We start from the raw sequence: 22,990 nt of genomic DNA on the forward strand, positions 1-22,990 counted from the left end.
TCTAGCCCCGGCGCCCGTGTTTTGCATCGGCTGAAAGTTGATTGCATTCGATTTGGAACCGGGCTGCCTCCCATGCGTGAGCCAAGTGCCCCGTTCAATGCCCACGGCGAAATCGGCTCAAACACGTAATTAAGAACGTGTAGTAATTAGTCGGATCCTGTGTTTTCCCATGCAGAAGTGATTGCTTTCGATTACTGTTCGATTTGAGAAAGGCATTCCACCCTTGATGCTTTCGCCCGATGACGTAAAGGGCCTTTGCCTGGTGCCCCGCGGCACAGCATAATCGAATCCGCTCATTCAGAACATTGCAGATAAAAATGTAATAAACAAATCTGGTATGGTGCCTAATTCTACAAGACAGAAGATCATCTGTCAAAATGCATTTCTATCTGAACGTTTTGTAACGTTGCACCTTTCTAAACAGAGCCCGGTGGAACGCCATCTGATTGGTGGCGCTTGTTACCATGGTCCTGTGTAAAACAGAAGTTGTGATTTATTTACAGAGGCCCTTGCTTGCCTTTCCCACGTTTTCCTGCTATCCTAAACAGCGTCAGACTGTTGCTGGAGACGGTAGCGTTACTAAATGGCTTTCTTCGGGATAACGAATTTGGGCTATCAAAACCCCATCGGAGACAATATGTTAGTGAGTCCAAGATTGTCTGCTTCTCCCCGTGGTGAGTGCTTTGCTAACGTTAGCTAGTTACTGTAACGTTATGTGTTCATTTGTTTACACTGACTTAACGTTACTTGCTAATTACCTACGTTAACTTAGCTAAATGGTCAGTCATTAAAACAAGCAGAATAAGTATGTATGTTAAATGTCATAGCTTTGCTTTATCTGTGTTGACATGGATAATCATTCGAAGGTACAAGTGGTCATGCCGGAACAACCTGCCTTTGCTTTTATAGATGAGGTGGATTCAAGGAGCTGGGCTAAACAGTCAGGACTGCCCTCTATCCAAGTCCAGAGGGGACCCCCAAAATGCACTGATACCGGCAGTATCTACAACCAGCCTTCTCCCTTCAGCCCAGACATACACCAAGGGAGCCAGGGGCGATACAGAGAGATGCTCAAACGGGTTCAGATACCAAGATGTAAGTTAGCTGTCAGTACTCTTAAGTATTTATCACTTCATGTACAGGTGGTAGGCCTTAGCTGTTCAACATTTCAGTTTGAATGAAATAAACTGATCGAAAATATAAACGCAACATGTAAAGTGTTGGTTTCATGAGCTGAAATAAAAGATCACAGAAATGTTCCATACGCACAAAAAGCTTATTTCTCTCTTTATATCCCTGTTAGTGAGCATTTCTCCTTTGCCAAGATAATCCATCCACCTGACAGGTGTGGCATATCAAGAAGCTGATTAAACAGCATGTTTATTACACAGGTGCGCCTGGTGCTGGGGACAATAGAAGGCCACTACAAAATGTGCAGTTTTGTCACACAACACAATGCCACAGATGTCTCAAGTTTTGAGGGAGCGTGCAATTGATATTGCCAGAGCTGTTGTCAGATAATTTAATGTTAATTTCTCTACCATAAGCCGCATCCAATGTGGTTTTAGAAAATTTGGCAGTACATCCAACTGGCCTCAGAACCGCAGACCACATGTATGGCGTCTTGTGGGCGAGCGGTTTGCTGATGTCAACGTTGTGAACAGAGTACCATATGGTGGCAGTGGGGTTATGGTATGGGCAGGCATAAGCTATGGACAACAAACACAATTGCAATTTATCGATTGCAATTTGAATGCACAAAAATACAGTGATGAGATCTTGAGGCCCATTTTTTTTTTAAAGGTATCTGTGACCAACAGATGCATATCTATATTCCCAGTCATGTGAAATCCATAGATTAGGGCCTAATACATTTATTTAAATTGACTGATTTCCTCATATGAACTGTAAAATCAATGAAATTGTTGCATTTATATTTTTGTTCAGTATACATTTTACTAAACTGAAGGCAAGGGCACACCGTGGATCAACATTGAGTGACATGTAGTCACTCTTCCCTAGCCCCGAATCAGCTGTACTCAGTGCCCCTGACAGACAGCCAGCAGTGTGGATGGTGGATGTCTAATGGAGGCCAAGGAAAGATGCATGAACCCTGGACCCAAGTCAGACGATTCCCCCGCAAGAACAGTGAAATGACCAAGTGAGTGTCATGTCGGATTCTAACATTTGTTTCTTGAAGTCAGATGTGTCAGTGGCCTGCTCACCCTCTGCCTACTGTTTTTACTCAGGTTTGTGAAAGAGATGTCAATGACGGACCGAGAGTTCAGCTTATTCTGATTTCCACTCCTGCAGTAACACACACAATCCCATCCAAAGACCTCTGGGACCTTTACACTGTAAGGACTATTGTGGTTTAATAAACTGAGACATTTTCATCATAGCATGTTATTTATTTTTGTGAGCTACTGTATCAGGTTGTCAATTGACCTCTGCCTTTCAACTGGTAAAATTGAGCTGTTACCTCTCTCTAGAGGAATACAATTGTAATGCGCTTGAGGAAATAAGAGTATTTTGTTTCAATAATTAGTTATTGTCACTCAGTAAGGTCATTCATTCGACCTTGAGGATAGTCAGTTACTATCTCGGATCAGATACGATATTATGACTGAAAAGTGTCTAGCCAAATATTTGATACGGCATGCTTGTATATTTAGTAAAGCTTGTATTTTGCATACTTTCAGTACATTAACTAAATCAATAAAATGATAAATGTTTTCCTCATGTTATCTTTAACGTTTTTCTAAATAAGCTAACATTACAGTATCATTAATAACATATGAGGTCAAATGAATATCCAGATATCTTTGCCAGATATCACTTGCTTTCTGTCAGTACACTTTTGGCAGCATAACCAGTCATCCATCACATTTACCCCATTCCCACCCTAACTCCTCCCTCATCTTGTAGGCTCCTTCCCTGTGCTCTTGTACTGTATGCAGTGTGCTTTAACTTGCTAGTCCCTTTCCAATATGTGTGTGTAAACTCCTGGAGTTTCTATGTAAATGTAATGATCTGTGAGAGAGGCACTCTACCTGAGAAACAATGCTGTTTCTGATTACAGGGTCATTGAGTGAGTCAGTCAGCACTGAGCACACACACCAGTCTCAATTGCGGGCTTGAACAATTCAGAGGATGTGGCTGTAGCTGCCTGGCGTCTGTACATTGGGCACTGTAACTCCTTCATGATAGTGCATGGAGGGACAAAGATATGAATCCTCATGTATGAAATGTTTTGGGTATCTGGGACTGCTTGCTCTCATCTAATAATTTCATTGGTCAGTATCTTCCCAATGACAATCAGCCAATGGTAATCCTAGTTTTTACAACGGGTAAAGAAAGCCGCACACATTAACAGCAATCAACACCACATAAAACAGCCATTGTTTTTATTCAATTTTTTTCTTCAAGGGGAAATGTTATTTTGTCTGTCATAGTCCTAAACTCTTCTTGTCCTTCACCTCAGTAAAAACAGTAGCTTCTGAACTCCTTCAACACAGGGGTAGAAAACAAAAAGAAGGGGTCCGGATTCATCAGGCTTGAGCAAAACACACTCTCAGTAGTTCTGGGACAACCCTCCTCCCCTCATCTGTGCCCTAAAAACATCCCAACAGTCAACAATTAACAACCACCCAACCCAAAGACAAGACAGCCCATAGAAATAGAATAGAACGTGCATCATCTTACTAGCCACGTCCATTCTATGTATTCTATTTTCTATGTTAATCACTCTCAATTAGGCACAACCTCAGTCATTTATTGACCCCAAGACCTTTACTGTTCCCTGGCGGTCCCACACGCTCAAGGCCAAACATCACTACACGGGAAGGGGCCAATAACATGAGGCTGCATTAGCTTGCTTTAGTACGAACATTATCAACTTTTAGTGTCCATAGTCAAGTGTGTTTTGAAAATGTTATGGGGAAGTCAAAATTATCAAAATAAAGTCAGTGTTGAGTCAATGCTAAGGTCAGTAAATTATTTCCATTAGCTTTCACAGGCTGTCTATCCTTCCCTCGATTTCTCTGCCTCTGTGAAACTCAGTTCCTCTTCCCACTGTATTCTCCAGTGGCTTGTTCAATTAAGGCAGAGTTCTAATACTGCTCACACTGCTGATTGTGTCCTGTCTCTCTGAGGGCCCTGAAGTCTGATAGGGATGGGATCAGTGCATAACCTGACTGAGCTTAGTCCTGCAGTAGTGTTTGCTCAATAAAAAGGTACAGTGTACAATCTGTATATCTGTGGAAAAGCGACATCTAATGAGTATGTGTGATCAAATCTAGGGCCAGTGTTTGAAATACTGTAGTTGGCTGCAGTTGATCAGTTGGTACCATTGAGCTTGAGCTTACGTCTGGCATTTTACAAGAAAGCGTTCTGCCCTTTGATCCTTATCATTGGAATGGAATCATCATAATAATCGAAATAATTCATCATAATAACAACAACCATAAGGTTAATACAAATTATGAATACAGAGGTGATAAAAAATACTCAACGTTAAAACAAACAGAATTGAAAACAGGATACCACAATCAGACATGCTTTAAAGCAGTTAAGTTAGGCAAAAAAGCAGTTTGTCGTATCATAAAAACCTCACAGTGAAAATAGTTATGCCCCTTCAAGATTACAAAGCACAGTATTCAGCCTAATATATATATTTATATATATATATATTTACTTCCTTCTTTCTTTAGAAAATACTCGTTAGCGATTCAAACTTAGGCGGCTGTCCGGTACCACTGTATTTAATGCTCAGGCTTTCCCCTCTGGTTCTGGAACATCTTAGGCGGCTGTCCGGTACCACTGTATTTAATGCCCAGGCTTTCCCCTCTGGTTCTGGAACATCTTAGGCGGCTGTCCGGAACCACTGTATTTAATGCCCAGGCTTTCCCCTCTGGTTCTGGAACATCTTAGGCGGCTGTCCGGTACCACTGTATTTAATGCCCAGGCTTTCCCCTCTGGTTCTGGAACATCTTAGGCGGCTGTCCGGTACCACTGTATTTAATGCCCAGGCTTTCCCCTCTGGTTCTGGAACATCTTAGGCGGCTGTCCGGTACCACTGTATTTAATGCCCAGGCTTTCCCCTCTGGTTCTGGAACATCTTAGGCGGCTGTCCGGTACCACTGTATTTAATGCCCAGGCTTTCCCCTCTGGTTCTGGAACATCTTTTTTTCGTTTTGAGTCCTTTAATTTCCATTTGCAAAACAAATGGGAAGGGACACATTTGAAAGGGATGGAGCAGTTGACAGTATGCCTTTGCTGTATACAACTGTGCCTTGGGTGCTCGAACTGTTATAGCTGGACTGAGCCATGGTAGGGGGAACAGATTTGACAAGGGTTAAGGAGGAGGGGGGACCATCCTATTTCCTCTCATTTTGTTGAACCGACAGGTTGAACCCTCTCCCTCGGACTTGAAAAAGGCTACCAAGCCTCTATTTAATCTTAAATAACACATTTTAGAGATGGAGGCAGAGTAATCATATAGATGTCATCAATGATAAGCTGTACTGGACCTCTTTGCTGGCTGATTGATAAACAAAATTAAAGTTGTTACATATTTTGCCCATATTGATTAATAGCATTTGCCAGCACTGTACTAAAAAGACTGAGGGTACTGCCGTGCAACAGATTGAGTTGGTGATCATTGCAGACTTTTGCGAGAACATAACAGACATGTCTTGCCTTGTTTTTCGTAAATACTTTGGTCTTTGGTCAATATTTTCCTTCAATTTATACACATATTCATACACACAAATATGCATGTACATACACACTTATAAACGTGTAATAAACTGGATATCTGTGCACGTATGTATTCAGACTTTTTCATAAAGGAATTTTTGCACAAAACATCAAGATTAAAATAAATAAGTAACCCAGAAATAAGACATGAGTACCTGTTTCATAATTCTGCTGGGGAAAAAATGAAAAAAAAAAAATCACAGAAAATGATGTCAAATAAAAAGTAGCCTTATGTACAGCCTTTTTCTTTTTTTGACACAGGCTAAAGGCGTTGTTTTAAATAAACAGACTTTGCATCTTTAAAGTAGCCTGAGAGAAAGGCTAGACATGAGAAAAATACTTGTCCTTCCATGTGTGCGGGCGCCAAAACATGGCTGCCACATAAGTACACTTTCCTTCTCAACAAGAACACTTTCCTTCTCAACAAGAACACTTTCCTTCTCAACAAGAACACTTTCCTTCTCAACAAGAACACTTTCCTTCTCAACAAGAACATTTTCCTTCTCAAGTCCTGGAGTCTCAAAGTCTTTTCTCTTGGCTCGGGTTTCAAGTGATGGCGTCGCTAGTTGTTAGCCGCTAGCTCGCGGTGCGAGTCCTCCCTCAGTAGTCCTGCCGCGGGAATGGTCCCGGCTAGTGCTGCCACGGCTGCTAACTATTGGGCGGTCCATCATTCAGGAAGTAGGTCGTCATTTCCCCTTTGCCCTTGACTTTGACGACCCCACGGCACTCCAGAACATATCCTATATCTGAAAGCACCTGGTGGAGGTCCGTGGTAACCTGAGGAGAGTGGAAAAATTTGCATTTTTGACCGGCATACACTATGCTTATTAGGAACGGAGTATGACCTACTGAGTGTTAACTGATTGACATCCTCTATACCTGAATGCGGTCTGGGACTCCTGTGCTGTCCATGCGACTGGCTACGTTGACCGTGTTCCCCCATATATCGTACTGGGGCTTCCGTGCTCCAATCACCCCTGCCACCACTGGCCCAATATTCAGACCTGAAAAAAGAGAGACAGATCATAGATTCATAAACATAGCGGTTATTCATACCAAACTCATGCATCCAACCATATTGGATGTGTAACGGCGTTCCTCCTCCTATTCATCCGAAGAGGAGGAGCAGGGATTGAACCAAACTGCAGCGTTGTATTTAGACATAATGAATTTATTTAAGTGTAGACGAAAAACACGAACTTCACTTGAATACTTACAAAACAACAAAACGAATGTAGACAAACCTGAACATACGAACTTACATATAACACGAAGAACGCACGAACAGGAAAAATGACTACATAAAACGAGGAACGAACGAAACAGTCCCGTATGGTGCAAACAAACACAGACACGGAAGACAACCACCCACGACAAACAATGTGACAACACCTACCTTAATATGATTCTCAATCAGAGGAGATGAAAACCACCTGCCTCTAATTGAGAACCATATTAGGTACCCATTAACCAACATAGAAACAGAAAACATAGACTGCCCACCCAAACTCACGTCCTGACCAGCTAACACATACAAAAACTAACAGAAAACAGGTCAGGAACGTGACAGGATGCATGACAAGGCTCTCTCTGGTCTGCAACACTGGTTCCTATCCCACTCAATCCTGTCTGTGTTTCAGAACATCATGTGATATTATTTAACCTCAGCTTGTTTAAAGCTTTGTTGAGCTTTTTCAGACTGTTTCCCCTTACCTATCTTCATCTGGAAGTTGTTGAAGGAATGCTCGTTGATGTACTTCATCTGTTCCCTCAGTCTCATGGCGTAGTCGGCCAGAGCCGTGATGTGGGAGCGGCCCTCACGGTCGTAGGTGGAATCATTGAGACCCGAGGCGGCCATGTAGGTGCTGCCAATGGTCTTGATCTTCTCCAGCTGACGAAACTTCTCCTCACTGATGATCTGAGAGTAGGACAAAACACAAAGCCTCAGGTTTGAGTTTGACCAAAAATGTATCCTATTTTAAATGCATGAGGCCAACGATGACTGTACTGAAAATGCACCAAAGGGCAAAAGACACGGAATTCACAATGACACTAAGCGTCCAAAATTCCATAGTCTACCCTCTCCTCTCCCTCCCTCCCTCCCTCTTTACCTCGTCAAAGTCGGCGATGATCTCGTTGAGCAGCCTAAGACACTCCACTCCCTCATTGTTGGCCTCCAGCTCCACGTAGAACTCAGAGAAGTTGGAAATGGAGGCGAACATGACGGCAACACACTCACAGGACTGGTAGTAGAGCTCGTCGTTACGGCGCTCACGCGCCAGGAAGTGAGCCGCCACGTCCTTGGGCAGGATGTTGTGGAGGAGACGGCGGTTGTAGGCCTGAAGCTCCTCCATCTCCTCCTTCTCCTCTGTGGCCTGGAAGGAGGACATGAGGGAAAAAGGTTAAGATAGGTGGGGACATCTTATACTACACTATGTTCTGCTGTAGTCAAGGTAGAGGAGTGCCCCTCTGTAGGCCCATGGTACCTGTAGTTTCCAGAGGAAGTCGAGGCGTGAAGTGGACTCCACCTGCTGGGCATGGAGGTAGAGCGCCAGCACAAACACAGTGAGAATCACAGGAGTCATGACTCTCAGAGATACTTTGGTCACACTGAACGGGCTGCAGAGAGACAGAACAGGAGGTCAGAGAGGAACAGCTAGAAAGAAAACCAAGAAAGACACAAACCAAACTGCAGAGAGAGAGTGGATCAGAGAAAGAGAAAATGGGTCATATACACACCTACACAGATTTAAAACAATGATTTCAGAAAGGCTTTGAATCCAAACTTACCACTCGTCTGTAGTTTCATTGAAACTGGACCATTGAATAGTTTCATTGAAATCACTGGATGAGAAAAATAAAGAAAATGGTTTAGTCAAAAGAAAACATTGATGACTACAACGTTGTGCCCTCCTGAACGCAGCCCCAGTACTCACAGGGCTTTGGAGGTGACAAAGAGGTCAGCATTTTCGAACAGCGCCACCTGTGGCCACTCCACCAGCAGCAGGAAGGTGAGCTGGATGAGCAGCATGAGGGCCAGCTTCCCTATACTGCTGATCTGGAGGAACACTGAACAGGCCAACAGGGTCAGCAGCACACTGTAGCTGAAATACTGAGGGAGAGAAGGACAGAGAGGATTGATTGATGATCAGATTAACCTGTTATCTATAAAGAACATATAAGACATCAGTATACAACCTGACATCGGTGACACACCCACTCACCTCTGGGAAGGGACATGAGGGGCCCTGGCTGGGACAAATCTCTAGACCCCCATCTACCGACACAGACAGGTTGCGGATGAGACAGGGGGTCACCATGGAAACAGAGATGTTCAGCTCCCGGGCAATGCAGTCCACCAAACTCTCCGTGTCACAAGCAAACTACAACCGAGGAGACACGCACAAACATGTTAACTCGTGGGGAAATGTTTGCTGTAGTTGTGTGTGTGTCAATCTGTTCAGTCTCACCATGTTGACAAAGGCAGAGATGAAGACGAGGATGATGGTAAACACCCCCACCAGAGTGCTGTTGGTACGAGACTGGACTATCTTCTTTGACACTATCTGCATCGCAGCTGGAAACAGCTACAAGAGAGGAGGAATAAAGGAAAGAACGTTTAGTGTCCAGAATGCATGTGGGTATGTACAGTAGGTAATGTGTGTGTTGTGGAGGTCTTACCTTAATGCAGGAATATATGGCACAGATGAAGAGGATGTTGGCGAGGATGATGAAGATACTGATGTAGATCCCCAGCATGACTGGGGTGCTGCAAGAAGAGACACACAGACAGGAGGACTCAGAAAAGTAAGTGTGTATGTGTGTGTGTACGTGTGTGTCACTCACTGTGGAAATATGACAATCTGGATGAAGGAGATGAAGCAGAAGACCAGGAGGGTACAAGCCACGTAACCCCCAAAGCGATCGTCTACCTTCTTCGAATACTACCAGAGAGAGATCAGAACTCATTAAAAAACAAATCTTAGGAAACCATCAGCAGACATTAACTGTGAACTACATAACACACCAGGGATTAACTAAATAAAGCCCAGAGTATTCTGGGAGATGTACGCAGAGACCTTTTTCTCCAGGCTAGAGGTCTGGAAGGTGAGCAGGAACTTCTTGACGTGGTCTTTCCTCAGCTGGTCGATGCTGCGAGCATCGATGGCTCGCCCCAGAAACTCATCCACCTCATCTTCAGGGTTCATTGCCTCCTGGGCACCACGGCTGGAAATGGGGAGGAGAGAGAGAGAGAGAGAGAGAGAGAGAGAGAGAGAGAGAGAGAGAGAGAGAGAGAGAGAGAGAGAGAGAGAGATCTCTGGTAAGACCTTTAGAGTATGTGAATGTGCATTTTGGTACGTGAGCCTGTCTGCCTGGGTGTGTATTTAGGTGGGTGTGTATATGTGTTTCCCAAACATCCTCAGAGCAATAACTACTCACTTGTCTTTGCTGGACGACTCATCAATCCCCTGAGAAAGAGAAAGAAAAGGAGGATTAACCAACATACAGAAACCCAGACAAGAGTTGTAAAAGAGAGGGATTAACCAATAGATAAACCCTGTAGGGGAGAGATACAGCTGGCCCTCAGGAGACAGGAGAGGGAAGACAGAAGAGACTATCAGTAGACACTGGGGAACATAATGGAGAGACTACTACAGGGTTTCCAAAACTCGGTTCTGGGGACCCCAAGGGGTGCATGTTTTGGTTTTTGCCCAATGACTACACAGCTGATTCGAATAATCAAAACTTGATGATTAGTTGAATATTTAAATCTGCTGTGTAGTGCTAGGGCAAAAATCAAAACATGCACCCCTTGGGGTCCCCAGGACCGTGTTTGGTAAACGCTGGTAGTGGGACACACAGAACACTCTGAAGAGAGGTAACATTTATGGGTGAGACTATTGGGATACAATAAGTAGATATAGGGGAGAAGCAGGGGAGAAGCAGGAGAGACACAGATGAGACACAAATGAGCCAAGAGAGAGAGAGAGGTCTCGTCTCACCATCTGTCTGAAGACTTTGGAGTCCTTGGTCCTGGAGAACCTTGTGTCGGGCACCCAGCGAGGCATCAGGCCCTCGTTGGAGTTGGACCGCGTCCTCTGCATCTTGGCCATCATGGCCTTCTCGTCTTTCTAGACAGAGGAAAGCACAGAAGGTTAGACAACTGAACCGGTGAAACCCTTGAGTGGATTAAAGGGGTGCTAACATGGACATGTTCCACCAATTCAGTGCCTTTTGAGTAGTGTAACCTGGTCAAAAAATAATTTAATTTTAACATTCTGTCATAAAGGGCACATGTTGAACTTCATTTTAAAAAGTATTCCATCTCAATAGGTTAAAGGGCAACTCTGCCACTTTTCAACATCATATTCATTATCTCCAGCACCAAACCAGTGTCTACATATGTGAAAACTGCGCATTTCTACATTTTGTAGAACTATATATTGAACAAAAATATAAACACAACATGCAACAATTTCAAAGATTTTACAGTTCATATGAGGAAATCAATTAGGCCGTAATCTATAGATTTCAAATGACTGGCAAGGGCACATCCATGGGAGGACCTGGGAGGACTTAGGCCCACCCACTGGGGAGCAAGGCCCAGCCAATCAGAATGAGTTTTCCCTACAAAAGGGCTTTATTACAGACAGAAATACTCCTCAGCAACAAGAGTTCAGTTCACATAACAGGGTTGACCTTAAAATGAGGGACTGACGTAAATGAATCACTAATAACATGAAATAAATAATCATCTTTAGAAATTACTTTGTCAAAGCAACAAAATAACTAGGGGGTGGTGCAAACTTTACATTTTGACACATCTTCTTAGAAGTCACATGGGGTGCAAAGAGTGACATGTCAAAATGCTGAATTCTTTATTCATATAAAAAAAAATGATTTATTGAATTATCTATGTGGTCTATATTAAAGGGCACTTAATTTAATATAACATGCTTTTAAAATTCAATATTGGTGCACAATGTCTGCTTAAAACATTAAAGAGACACAAAAGGCACTCTTCGTGGAACAACCTCAATTCTCCAGTGCTTGGAGAGCCCTGTAAACTGTCATACAACTGTACGTGTGGTGGTTGGCAAGTGTAGGAAGTAGTTTTGTCCCTGACCCGTTTCTGGCTGCAGCCCAGCACCAGGAAGGTCTCAATGCTGTTCTCCTTCAGGTAGGCGTTCCTCTCCCCTCCGAAACCCGGCTCCACCTCATAATCCCTATTTAGATACTGCAGGGTGGCTTTGGTGATGTGGATCCTCCTGGGAGAAGGACACAAGGTCAGTCTATGTGTGTGTGTGCGTGCGCACGCGCACGTGCTTGTGTGCATACATGTGTGTGTGTATGTGTGTGTGTGTGTGTGTGTGTGTGTGTGTGTGTGTGTGTGTGTGTGTGTGTGTGTGTGTGTGTGTGTGTGTGTGTGTGTGTGTGTGTGTGTGTGTGTGTGTGTGTGTGTGTGTGTGTCTCCCTCACCCTGCCTTGCCCCCAGCCTCCATGTGGTTGGCTAGTGTGACATCGTTGGACCACACGTCAAACTGCCACTTCCTGAGTCCCAGCACCCCACAGTGCACACGGCCGCTATGGATACCCACACGCATGTTGACGTTGACCCCCGTCACTTCACGCACCAGCCTGCACATTTACACAAAGAACATGTATGTTAAATGTCTTTCCAAAAACACATGATACTCCAACAGGCTGAAGCAATACATTTATGATATATATTTTATGATTTGTCATCTCTAGAAAATATGGCATCTCCCCACACACAGATGTTCCCCATACTTACGAGATGGCCTCTATCATGTCGACGCCCATCTCCACACAGCAGTGGGCGTGGTCAGCGCGGGGCTCAGGCAGCCCAGACACACAGTAGTAACAGTCCCCCAGGATCTTGATACGCAGACAGTGGTTCTCCTACAGACAGAGAGACAAAGCCGTTATGGCAGTTAGAGAGGGACAGAGAACAAATTATATTCAATTGGAAGGGCAAGACAGTAGTTAATGGAGAAAATTTGTGAAAAAATGGGGGAAAGTGAAAAGAGAGAGGTGAAGAGAAATTGTTATTTACAGATGCTAGTTTGTCGAAGCGGGCGAAGAGCTCGTTGAGCGTCATGACCAACTCCTGAGCCGTACACTGAGACGCCAAGCTGGTGAAACCCTCAATGTCCGCAAACAGAATACTGAAGAGAAAGAGAGAGACAGGATTGGTTGATCAGTAACTAATCGGATGAGCCTTCCTCCTCCTGTTATGTGTTGGGGTAGTCTGTCCACAGCCTTAATGTCTGTCTAGTTGTGTGTGCGTGCGTGTGCGTGTGTGTGAGTGTGTGCGCGTGCGTGGGCGCGGGTGTGGGTGGGTGTGTATAGTCGGTGCTGTAATTGAATCTGGGATGAAGCGCCCATTCTTTGGGGATTATCTTATCTTGGCTGCTGGTAATTAAGTATTCCCTTACTGTTGTTAATTAGCCCACTCTCTGCCAAGCCCTGAGTAAGGGTGTGTGTGTGTGTGTGTGTGTGTGTGTGTGTGTGTGTGTGTGTGTGTGTGTGTGTGTGTGTGTGTGTGTGTGTGTGTGTGTGTGTGTGTGTGTGTGTCTGCGTGCGTGCATGTGTATATACAGTATGTGTGTATGAGAATGTTGATGTGCAATGTTGAATAAATATACAAGTACCCTGCCTTTATTTGATAAAAGATACCGTTGAATAACAGTTGAATGAGGTCAAGAGACAAAACACATCAAAACTGTGTTACATGTTAAGGCGTCTGCATGCTTCCCAGCCGAAACAGTTTGTGTACATATTATAATATGTGTACATATCACCCTTCGGTGAGGGTTTTCGGCTGTTCGGGTACACAATTTTTTTTCTAGAGGCACATTCATTTTTTCCCCCTCCTCTGACGGGAGAAGTAGTAAGGATCGGAGGACCAAGGTGCAGCGTGGTAAGTATTCATTATGCCTTTTAATGAAAACGAAACTCGAACAAAACAACAAAACTAACGATAAACGAGAATGACACGAAACGAAACAGTCCTGTCTGGTGACATACACAAAGACAGAAAATAAGCACCCACGAAACACAGGTGGAAAAAGGCTACCTATGTATGATTCTCAATCAGAGACAACTAATGACACCTGCCTCTGATTGAGAATCATACCAGGCCAAACGAAAAAACCAACATAGAAAAACGAACATAGATAACCCACCCAACTCACGCCCTGACCACACTAAAACAAAGAAATAACAAAAGAACTAAGGTCAGAACGTGACAGCACCAAACATTAGTTAAATGTAAAATTGCGCGACTAAGATCTCCTCGGCAAAAAACGTCAAAATGAATGACAGATTTCTTGAGTTATCTTAGAACAATTCTGACTATTTTGGCTACGGCGTCTCAAAATGGACAAACAGTTCTATTGCGCTTTTTTCAAGCGAAGCACACTCTTCGGTTCTCCTAGCTGACATTGGCTAGCCGCCAGCCGAACTGAAGAATGCTGATGCCTTTAGAGGTCATAGCTCTTGTCAGTTTGGTTTGTTCAAGTAATGCTGTGGTTATTGATGTGTCGTTGTCAGGGCAGGGCTACTGAGGTTACCAGGATGATTGTGTCTATGCTGACCTGACGTTGTCATGTTTCTGGATGTAGATCTTATGGAACATCATGTCTTCTTTCTTAGCGTTGATGTCAGCCTTCATCTCCATGGCAACATGCCTTGGCAACACAGACAGCAAGAGGCGTTCCTGAAATGTTGAGAGAAGTATCTGGCTTAGTTAGTATCTGCATTTAATACATACAGTTGAAGTCGGAAGTTTACATACACCTTAGCAAAATACATTTAAACTCAGTTTTTCACAATTCCTGACATTTAATCAGAGTAAACATTCCCTGTCTTAGGTCAGTTAGGATCACCACTTTATTTTAAGAATGTGAAATGTTAGAATAATAGTAGAGAGAATTATTTATTTAAGATTATTTTTTTTTTCATCACATTCCCAGTGGGTCAGAAGTTTACATACTCTCAATTAGTATTTAGTAGCATTGCCTTTATATTGTTTAACTTGGGTCAAACGTTTCGGGTAGCCTTCCACAAGCTTCCCACAATAAGTTGGGTGAAGTTTGGCCCATTCCTCCTGACAGAGCTGGTGTAACTGAGTCAGGTTTGTAGGCCTCCTTGCTCGCACACACCTTTTCAGTTCTGCCCACAAACGCTCTATAGGATTGAGGTCAGGGCTTTGTGATGGCCACTCCAATACCTTCACTTTGTTGTCCTTAAGCCAATTTGCCACAACTTTGGAAGTATGCTTGGGGTCATTGTCTATTGGGAAGACCCATTTGCGACCAAGCTTAAACTTCCTGACTGATGTCTTCAATATATCCACATAATTTGACTTCCTCATGATCCCATCTATTTTGTGAAGTGCACCAGTCCCTCCTGCAGCAAATCACCCCCACAACATGATGCTGCCACCCCCATGCTGCATGGTTGGGATGGTGGTCTTCGGCTTGCAAGCCTCCCCCTTTTTCCTCCAAACATAACGATGGTCATTATGGCCAAACAGATCTATTTTTGTTTCATCAGACCAGAGAACATTTCTCCAAAAAGTACGATCTTTGTCCCCATGTGCAGTTGCAAACCGTAGTCTGGCTTTTTTATGGAGGTTTGGAGCAGTGGCTTCTTCCTTACTGAGCGGCCTTTCAGGTTATGTCGATAAAGGACTTGTTTTACTGTGGATATAGATACTTTTGTACCTGCTTCCTTCAACGTCTTCACAAGGTCCCTTGCTGTTGTTCTGGGATTGATTTGCACTTTTCGCACCAAAGTACGTTCATCTCTAGGAGACAGACTGCGTCTCCTTCCTGAGCGGTATGACGGCTGCGTGGTCCCATGGTATTTATACTTGCGTACTATTGTTTGTACAGATGAACGTGGTACCTTCAGGCGTTTGGAAATTGCTCCCAAGGATGAACCAGACTTGTGGAGGTCTACAATTCTTTTCTGAGGTCTTGGCTGATTTATTTTGATTTTCCCATGATGTCAAGCAAAGAGGCACTGAGTTTGAAGGTAGGCCTTGAAATACATCCACAGGTACACCTCCAATTGACTCATTTGATCTCAATTAGCCTATCAGAAGATTCTAAAGCCAGGACATCATTTTCTGGAATTTTCCAAGCTGTTTAAAGGCACAGTCAACTTAGTGTATGTAAACTTCTGACCCACTGGAATTGTGATACAATGAAATAATCTGTCTGTAAACAATTGTTGGAAAAATGACTTGTGTCATGCACGAAGTAGATGTCCTAACCGACTTGCCAAAACTATAGTTTGTCAACAAGAAATTTGTGGAGTGGTTGAATAACGAGTTTTAATGACTCCAACCTAAGTGTATGTAAACTTCTGACTTCAACTGTATGTCCTTCAAAATTACTGCTTCCTGTCAGTCAGCGGAGGTGTTTACACAGTGTGTGTGTGGGTGTACCTGCTGCTGGTTCTCTCTCTGCAGGTGCAGTCTGGCCTGAATGTATCCTCTGGTCTCCTGGAAGGCCTGTCTCTGAGACACCTCAGCAGGGTAGTGGGTACAGATCCCAATGATGTTAGTGCACAGGAATATCAGCACGTTGGCGCTCAGCTAGAAGAGAGGAGGATAAAGAAAGGGGACATTTAGAGACTTGACCCCACATCGGTTTTTCCAAAACATTCTGTGCTAGGGGGCAGCGTAGAGCCATGTTGTGGGTATCTGGATAGGGATGTACAGTATCAAACACAGTGATGAAACACACATGGAATCTGATACTGAAATGGTGCTTTCTCTGCTCTTTCTGTCTCTCTCCCTGCACATCTCTCACCTCTCTTTAATTCTATGATGGCATACACACAGATTCACAGGTCATACTGTGGCCAATGACACATTGTGCTTCTCCTCAAGGACTGAGATGTACAATTACATCATTTATAATACATTACATACCCCTGACCTTGTATGGAAATACACAATATCCATGTTTTTACCCACACACACGTGCAAGCATGCACACACACGCACACAGACGCCAAGAGAAACATTAACATTCCCTGTGAAGGCATGATGATCCTGTTTGTGGGATCGTTTTTTCCTTGTGCTCTCGTCCTCTCATGGCAGTCCATTGACCACTTCATATGTTTACCATCTTGCTTTCTGAACTCGTTAAACTTGAAATGAAACAGACGTTTTTTTGTGTCCTGCCTCTGAGACCTCCCCTGTCACACTGTCCCCGGAGTGTCCCCAGCTGTAGCGTGGGAAAAAACGCTGCCCTCTGACACGCTGAGAGGCTGTTCACTTTAAAGATGGCCTCTTGTTTACAGTTTGCTGCGTGAGAGAGTGGAAACACTCCACTCCTCCCGAGGATGTTTTTGGACACAAACACTGGCTTGCTACATGCCAACAGGAAACACTGTTATGTCACACCCTATGTGGCGACCCTAAATTAGCACAGCAAATAAGTTAAGGGGCTAATGTGCCAGCTAAGGTTAACCATTGTTTTCCCTATCTAAACCACATCTTTCCTTGGAGGTATAAGATTAGATATTTTTCTAAATTCAATATTTCTTTGCCAAACCTCACTCTCTTTCTTTCTTATGCTCTCCCTCTACTTTATATGAAATTGATTCTATCATCCTTATAAAACTTTTAATCATCCTGAAATAGACAGTTGATTGCCCCATCATTATGCAGGTGAAGCCTGACTCCTACTGGGCAGAAACAGTAACACAGGTAGGCTTGGTTGGAATGATTTCAAGTTTACAGTAAACATACAACCATTATTTGCACACTTTAAAATATTCCTCCCCCTAGAACATTATACAAGAAAAGGATGAAATTCCACCTAGCCCATATGTGTGCATTTCGTCAAAGAGTGAAATTAACTGAAGAAGGCTTGGTTTAGCTAATAGCCCCTTATCTCTTAATCCACATCTGGCCCATGAATTAACTTTGAACTCTCCCTGACCTTTCCGAGAAACAAGTGCATAGGTGAATATGCAGAGTTTTACACCAAGGAAGCGGGAAAGAAATAAAACAGGAAGAATAATGAGTGAAAGAGAAATAAACAAGATACATGGAGAAAATGGGGCAAGGGGGAGCGAGAGATAGAATGAGAAGCAGCAATAAAAAAGAGAGATAGGAAGATATGCTAAGGGAAGGGGAAATAAACTGGCGAGGGAGGAGGGGTGAGTGTATAAAATAGAATAGCATACAAGGGACAACAACAGATAACATGGAGACAGGGGGGTTTTAAGGGGAGGAAGGATGTGGTGGTAGTGGAGTGAGTGAGTGAGTGAGTGAGTGAGTGAGTGAGTGAGTGAGTGAGTGAGTGAGTGAGTGAGTGAGTGAGTGAGTGAGTGAGTGAGTGAGTGAGTGAGTGAGTGAGTGAGTGAGTGAGTGAGTGAGTGAGTGAGTGAGTGACAGAGAGAGAAACGGAGGGTGTGGGGGACAGAGAGAGAGAGTAGGAGAGAGAGAGAAAAAAAGAGAAATAGAAAAAGAAAGAGAGTGAGAGAGAGAAAAAGAGAGAGAGAGAGAAAGAGAAGACAGATATGGGACACAGTGACATTAGGCAGATGGTTCCGAGCGCTCAGCTCTGTTTACATTACTCTCACTGTTCAAGCAAAAACAGCTCAGAGAGAAACCTGCTGTGTGTGTGCATGCGTGTGTTGTATGTTTACTTAAGTAGTCTGTAGAGAAAGTACTGTGTGCATATTTGTGAAGGAGAGTTGACATTGCCTTCTTGTCTTCTTGCCTGTCTTCTTGCCTGTGACGGAGTGTTGTCTGTGTGTATAGTTGTACTGTACAGTATGTGTGTAGGATCACAGGCCAGGCCAGGCCTAATTGCTTGCTTTTCTCAAGAGGGAGAGGGCCTGCAGGTTAACATGGTACACACATTCAGGTCCTGTGTTTACACAATAGCACACACAACTACTCTTCAGGAGCTCCACTCAGCATTATCTACCTGTAGTGGGCCTACAGCTGTCCCAGACTACAGTCACTGTGTACGCACGCACGCACGCACGCACGCACGCACGCACGCACGCACGCACGCACGCCCGCCCGCCCGCCCGCCCGCCCGCCCGCCCCCCGCCCGCCCACACACACACACACACACACACACACACACACACACACACACACACACACACACACACACACACACACACACACACACACACACACACACACACACACACACACACACACACAGGGTAGGGCACTTATATTGTCCATGCCACAGTACAGTTGGAGGCATACTCCTACTGTCCACTAATAATGTTATGTCCCCTCTATTGCATAGTGATTATGAGGACCCTCTAAAACAATAATAGTTGTAGTATCTAAGGAGGTATAGTCCATATTTCCATCAGAGTGACATACTGAGGGCAACCAGCCACTCTGTAGAAGAGAACCTAATCCTTGGTTATCAAAATGTAGTTACATAAGCCAGTAGTCCCTGATCTAGAAAGGGACAAGAGCAACAGGAGCAGCCATGACAAAACAACACAGGATAGAATAAAATGCATTTATTACACAATAAACTTCCAAAAAGGAATAGAGAGTATGGGCAGGCTCAATCAATAAATTACTCAATGAATACACAGCGGAATAAAATAATTTTGGATGACGGTTATTGGTCAGCCAAATGACCGTGATCACTGTTATAATCATTTCAATAGCAAAAAGAAATACACCAAAAAATATAATGTTTTCATCTCCTCCTCTCCTGACTGCAAGTGCTGCTGCTGCAGGGAGGTGGCATTGTCTAGGCAACCAAAGACTAGTTTTCTACAACATATTGCTTGTTTCAGCAAGGAGCAACAAAGTTTTATCAGGTTGTAAAGAGTCCATGTTACCGCAGAAACGGACTCAACTGCACGAATGCTCAGCTGTCCCGTCTTCAGTCAGTCTTGTGTTCGTTCCACACAAAAAAACAAAAGCAATTATTTTTATTTTTTTACTGTTACAGCGGTTATTTTATTTTCATGATGGTCTTTATCCATAATCGTCAGTTACGCAATAATAAGGTAATTGTGCCAGCCCTAGCTCTACAGTCCATACTTTCAATCTAAAACCTGTAACTTTGTATACAGAATCTGGTACAACAATGTTCCTCACAGCAAGAGAATGTTTCAATGAATTCGCAGTTAACTTTTGTTTTCAATCAGTACACACTTTTGTTCAGAGGTGTAAAACACTCAAGTAAAAATACTTTAAAGTACTACATGAGTAGTTTTGGGGGATATTTGTACTTTACTATTTATATTTGACAACTTTTACTTCTCTACATTCCTAAAGAAAATGATGTACTTTTTACTCCATACATTTTCCCTTATACCAAAAAGTACTCGTTACACAGAAAAATGGTCCAATTCATACACTTATAAAGAGAACATACTGTACCTGGTCATCCCTACTGCGTCTGATCTGGCGGACTCACTAAACACAAATGCTTCGTTTGTTAATTATTTATGAGTGTTGGAATGTGACCCTGGCTATCCGTAAATCTAAAAAACAAGATTGTGCCATCTGGTTTGCTTAATATAAGTAATGTGAAATTTATACTTTTGATACTGAAGTATATGTTAGCAATTACATTTACTTTTGGTACTTAAGTATATTTAAAACCAAATACTTTTAGACTTTTACTCAAGTATGAGTATTGGGTACTTGTAACGACGTGCGCTGAGAGTCGGGAAGCAAGTTCAGGGAGGGAGTGTATTAATAAATAAACGCAAAATAATACAAAACAAGAAACACGGACAACACACAGACATGAAACAGAAACAATGATGCCTGGGGAAGGAACCAAAGGGAGTGACATATAGGGAAGGTAATCAGGGAAGTGATGAGTCTAGGTGAGCCTGACGACACGCAGTTGCGCGTAACGATGGTGACAGGTGTGCGCCATAATGAGCAGCCTGGTGACCTAGAGACCGGAGAGGGAGCACACGTGACAGTACCCCCTCCCCGACGCGCGGCTCCAGACTCAGGACGCCAACCAAAATGACGAGCCCGGGGATCGGGAGCGGACCCGTCACCTCTGCTGCGGCACGGGAAACCTGTCAGTCCGGCTGAGACGCGGGAGCATGGTGACCTAGAGCGCCGGAGAGCATACGTGACGGTACCCCCTCCCCGGCGCGTTCGGCTCCAGCCGCAGGACGCCAACCAAAGGGACGAACACCGGGGATCAGGAGCAGACCGGTCACCCCTGCTGATACGCGGGAACTTGTCGCCGGCTGGGGCGCGCAAACCTGACAGACCAGCTGAGGCAGGGATCACCAGCCTGGTGATCCGGCTGAGGCAGGGCAGCCAGACGAGCCGGTGGAAGCAGGGGAGCCTGGCGATCCGGTGAAGGCATGAAAGCCCGACGAGCCGGCTGTAGCAGGGGAGCCTGGCGATCTGTCTGAGAGCATGAGGCATGAGGCATGAGAGCCTGCTCCCGGACCCGACGTCATTCCCACCAAAATAAATAAATAAAACACTCCCTGATGCTTCCCTTAGGTGAGGCGTCATTCTGTAACGATGTAGGCTGAGAGTCGTGAAGCAAGTTCAGGGAGTAAATACATGTAATTAATAAATTAACAAAACAAGAAACACAACCAGTTCCCCGACATGAAACAGCAACAATGATGACTGGGGAAGAAACCAAAGGGAGTGACATATAAAGGGCAGGTAATCAAGGAGGCGATGGAGTCCAGGGGTGAATCATAATGACGGTACCCCCTCCCCGGCGTGTTCGGGTCCATCATAATGATTCACAGGTGCGTGTAATGATGAATACCAGGTGTGCGTAATGAGGCTAAGGCTAAGTCATGAGGGGAAAAGGGACCAAATTATTAGGGTGAGGCACATGGGCTACTAACAGCTTACTACACAACATACACCTAGTATTACTTTCTTAGCTACAGTATACATATCTCCCTGGCATATTACATAGTTCCTGCAGCAGCATACAAAACATTTTTGGACTCACCTTGTTGTGCTGTACTCATTTGAACAGGACTGTGGCGCGGCGGTCCTTCACGGGCAAATTTTGTCATCAAACTTTGTCATAAAAGTCTGCCAATTCCGAGTTGGATCACCTTTCAAAACATGTTTTCCCAGTCAGAGCTTGTTTTTTTCAATTCCCAGTTGTCTTGAACTCACTGAAGACTGAGACTTCCCAGTTCCGAGTTTCCAGTTGTTTTGAGCGTGTCAGACGTCATGCTGGATTGACAGCATGGCCAATCTTTATCCTTTTAAGCTTGGAAAAGAGACCCTTGAACCCAGACTTGGACCACACACCCACTCCACTGATTGCTTCCAAACCACTCATTGTTGAATTTGCGATTTCCAGCTTGTTCTGTAATGTTTATGTCCATTGGCTGATGAGTACTGACATGTTTTATCTATAATTTCTCTTCATTATTTCTCTTCATATGACAAGGATTGAAAAGGATTTGCCAGTAGATTGTTGACTTGATTCAACGACAGTCCAATGCCAAGAGTGTGCAAAGCTGTCATCAAGGCAAAGGGGGGCTATTTGAAGAATATCAAATATCAAATATATTATATTTTTGGTTACTACATGATTCCATATATGTTATTTCATAGTTTTGATGTCTTCACTATTATTCTACAATGTAGAAAATAGTAAAAATAAAGAAAAACCCTGGAATGAGTAGCTGTGTGCAAACTTTCGACTGGTACCCTATATATTTTTTTTGTTAAACAGGTGGGGCTAAAAAGAGGTTGGGCTCCACCTGGCCTGAATGATGGGTCGCCATTGTGTGTAGCTAGGTTTGCGATCTAGCCAGCCAGCTCATAGAGAGAGCATTGCATTGTGGGTTTTGTAGTCGACTTGAGCGACAACAGATTTCCACAACAATTTCCACATGTTTCTACCAACCTTATTATAATGGCAAAATGAATAATTTGTTCACTTAAAATATTTGTATCACATATTAGTATTATTTAACACTGTAAATTATAGGAATAGGTAGTTGTCTGTGGATTTTTTAATTGTGGCATAAACAAGAATTTCCGCTTATATGGACACTGAAACATTACTGCTTATAACTTTGGAAATATGATGAGTATAACCATAGTTTCACAAGAAACGAATATCTGACTGGAAAAATATGGTGTAGGCTTATTCTCAGAACATACTGTAGTAGGTAGGAATTACAAAGTTCAAATCACTAAAGTGCCCTTGCAACAATCACA

The 22,990-nt window shown here is 43.7% G+C and overlaps 2 protein-coding genes across 4 annotated transcripts in view; one reads left to right on the forward strand and one right to left on the reverse strand.

Annotated features, from left to right (window-relative positions):
• The first annotated feature begins 56 nt into the window (after positions 1 to 56).
• LOC139542762 (sperm microtubule inner protein 11-like) lies at positions 57 to 2,735 on the forward strand. Its single transcript, XM_071348572.1, has 4 exons — positions 57 to 674; positions 910 to 1,095; positions 2,023 to 2,161; positions 2,250 to 2,735. Exons 1-4 carry the CDS (start codon positions 584 to 586, stop codon positions 2,296 to 2,298), a joined length of 465 nt encoding a protein of 154 aa, XP_071204673.1. The 5' UTR covers positions 57 to 583; the 3' UTR covers positions 2,299 to 2,735.
• A 657-nt stretch (positions 2,736 to 3,392) lies between these two features.
• LOC139542758 (adenylate cyclase type 6-like) overlaps positions 3,393 to 22,990 on the reverse strand; it is a 57,360-nt gene continuing 37,762 nt past the window's right edge. For all 3 annotated transcript variants that reach the window (XM_071348562.1, XM_071348564.1, XM_071348563.1), the window contains exons 4-23: positions 16,241 to 16,390; positions 14,382 to 14,503; positions 12,839 to 12,950; positions 12,557 to 12,684; positions 12,241 to 12,399; positions 11,888 to 12,029; positions 10,764 to 10,892; positions 10,201 to 10,229; positions 9,840 to 9,987; positions 9,607 to 9,704; positions 9,442 to 9,529; positions 9,231 to 9,347; positions 8,985 to 9,143; positions 8,697 to 8,872; positions 8,551 to 8,604; positions 8,247 to 8,379; positions 7,872 to 8,135; positions 7,474 to 7,678; positions 6,640 to 6,764; positions 3,393 to 6,537 (exon numbers count right to left, since the gene is read on the reverse strand). In XM_071348562.1, the coding sequence (XP_071204663.1) occupies positions 6,409 to 6,537; positions 6,640 to 6,764; positions 7,474 to 7,678; positions 7,872 to 8,135; positions 8,247 to 8,379; positions 8,551 to 8,604; positions 8,697 to 8,872; positions 8,985 to 9,143; positions 9,231 to 9,347; positions 9,442 to 9,529; positions 9,607 to 9,704; positions 9,840 to 9,987; positions 10,201 to 10,229; positions 10,764 to 10,892; positions 11,888 to 12,029; positions 12,241 to 12,399; positions 12,557 to 12,684; positions 12,839 to 12,950; positions 14,382 to 14,503; positions 16,241 to 16,390 (2,667 nt within the window). In that variant the 3' untranslated portion in view covers positions 3,393 to 6,408. The remainder of the gene's footprint in view (positions 6,538 to 6,639; positions 6,765 to 7,473; positions 7,679 to 7,871; positions 8,136 to 8,246; positions 8,380 to 8,550; positions 8,605 to 8,696; positions 8,873 to 8,984; positions 9,144 to 9,230; positions 9,348 to 9,441; positions 9,530 to 9,606; positions 9,705 to 9,839; positions 9,988 to 10,200; positions 10,230 to 10,763; positions 10,893 to 11,887; positions 12,030 to 12,240; positions 12,400 to 12,556; positions 12,685 to 12,838; positions 12,951 to 14,381; positions 14,504 to 16,240; positions 16,391 to 22,990) is intronic.

Source organism: Salvelinus alpinus, chromosome 17, assembly GCF_045679555.1.
Source record: "Salvelinus alpinus chromosome 17, SLU_Salpinus.1, whole genome shotgun sequence".
In the NCBI taxonomy this organism is placed as follows: Eukaryota; Metazoa; Chordata; class Actinopteri; order Salmoniformes; family Salmonidae; genus Salvelinus; species Salvelinus alpinus.

What these genes read in the sequence shown, in the direction of transcription:
- LOC139542762 (XM_071348572.1), top strand. Translation starts at nt 584, where the DNA reads ATGGCTTTCTTCGGGATAACGAATTTGGGCTATCAAAACCCCATCGGA. An exon ending in ATTGTCTGCTTCTCCCCGTG is followed by an intron (nt 675 to 909) that starts GTGAGTGCTTTG and finishes TTGCTTTTATAG; the next exon opens with ATGAGGTGGATTCAAGGAGC. An exon ending in ACGGGTTCAGATACCAAGAT is followed by an intron (nt 1,096 to 2,022) that starts GTAAGTTAGCTG and finishes ACTCTTCCCTAG; the next exon opens with CCCCGAATCAGCTGTACTCA.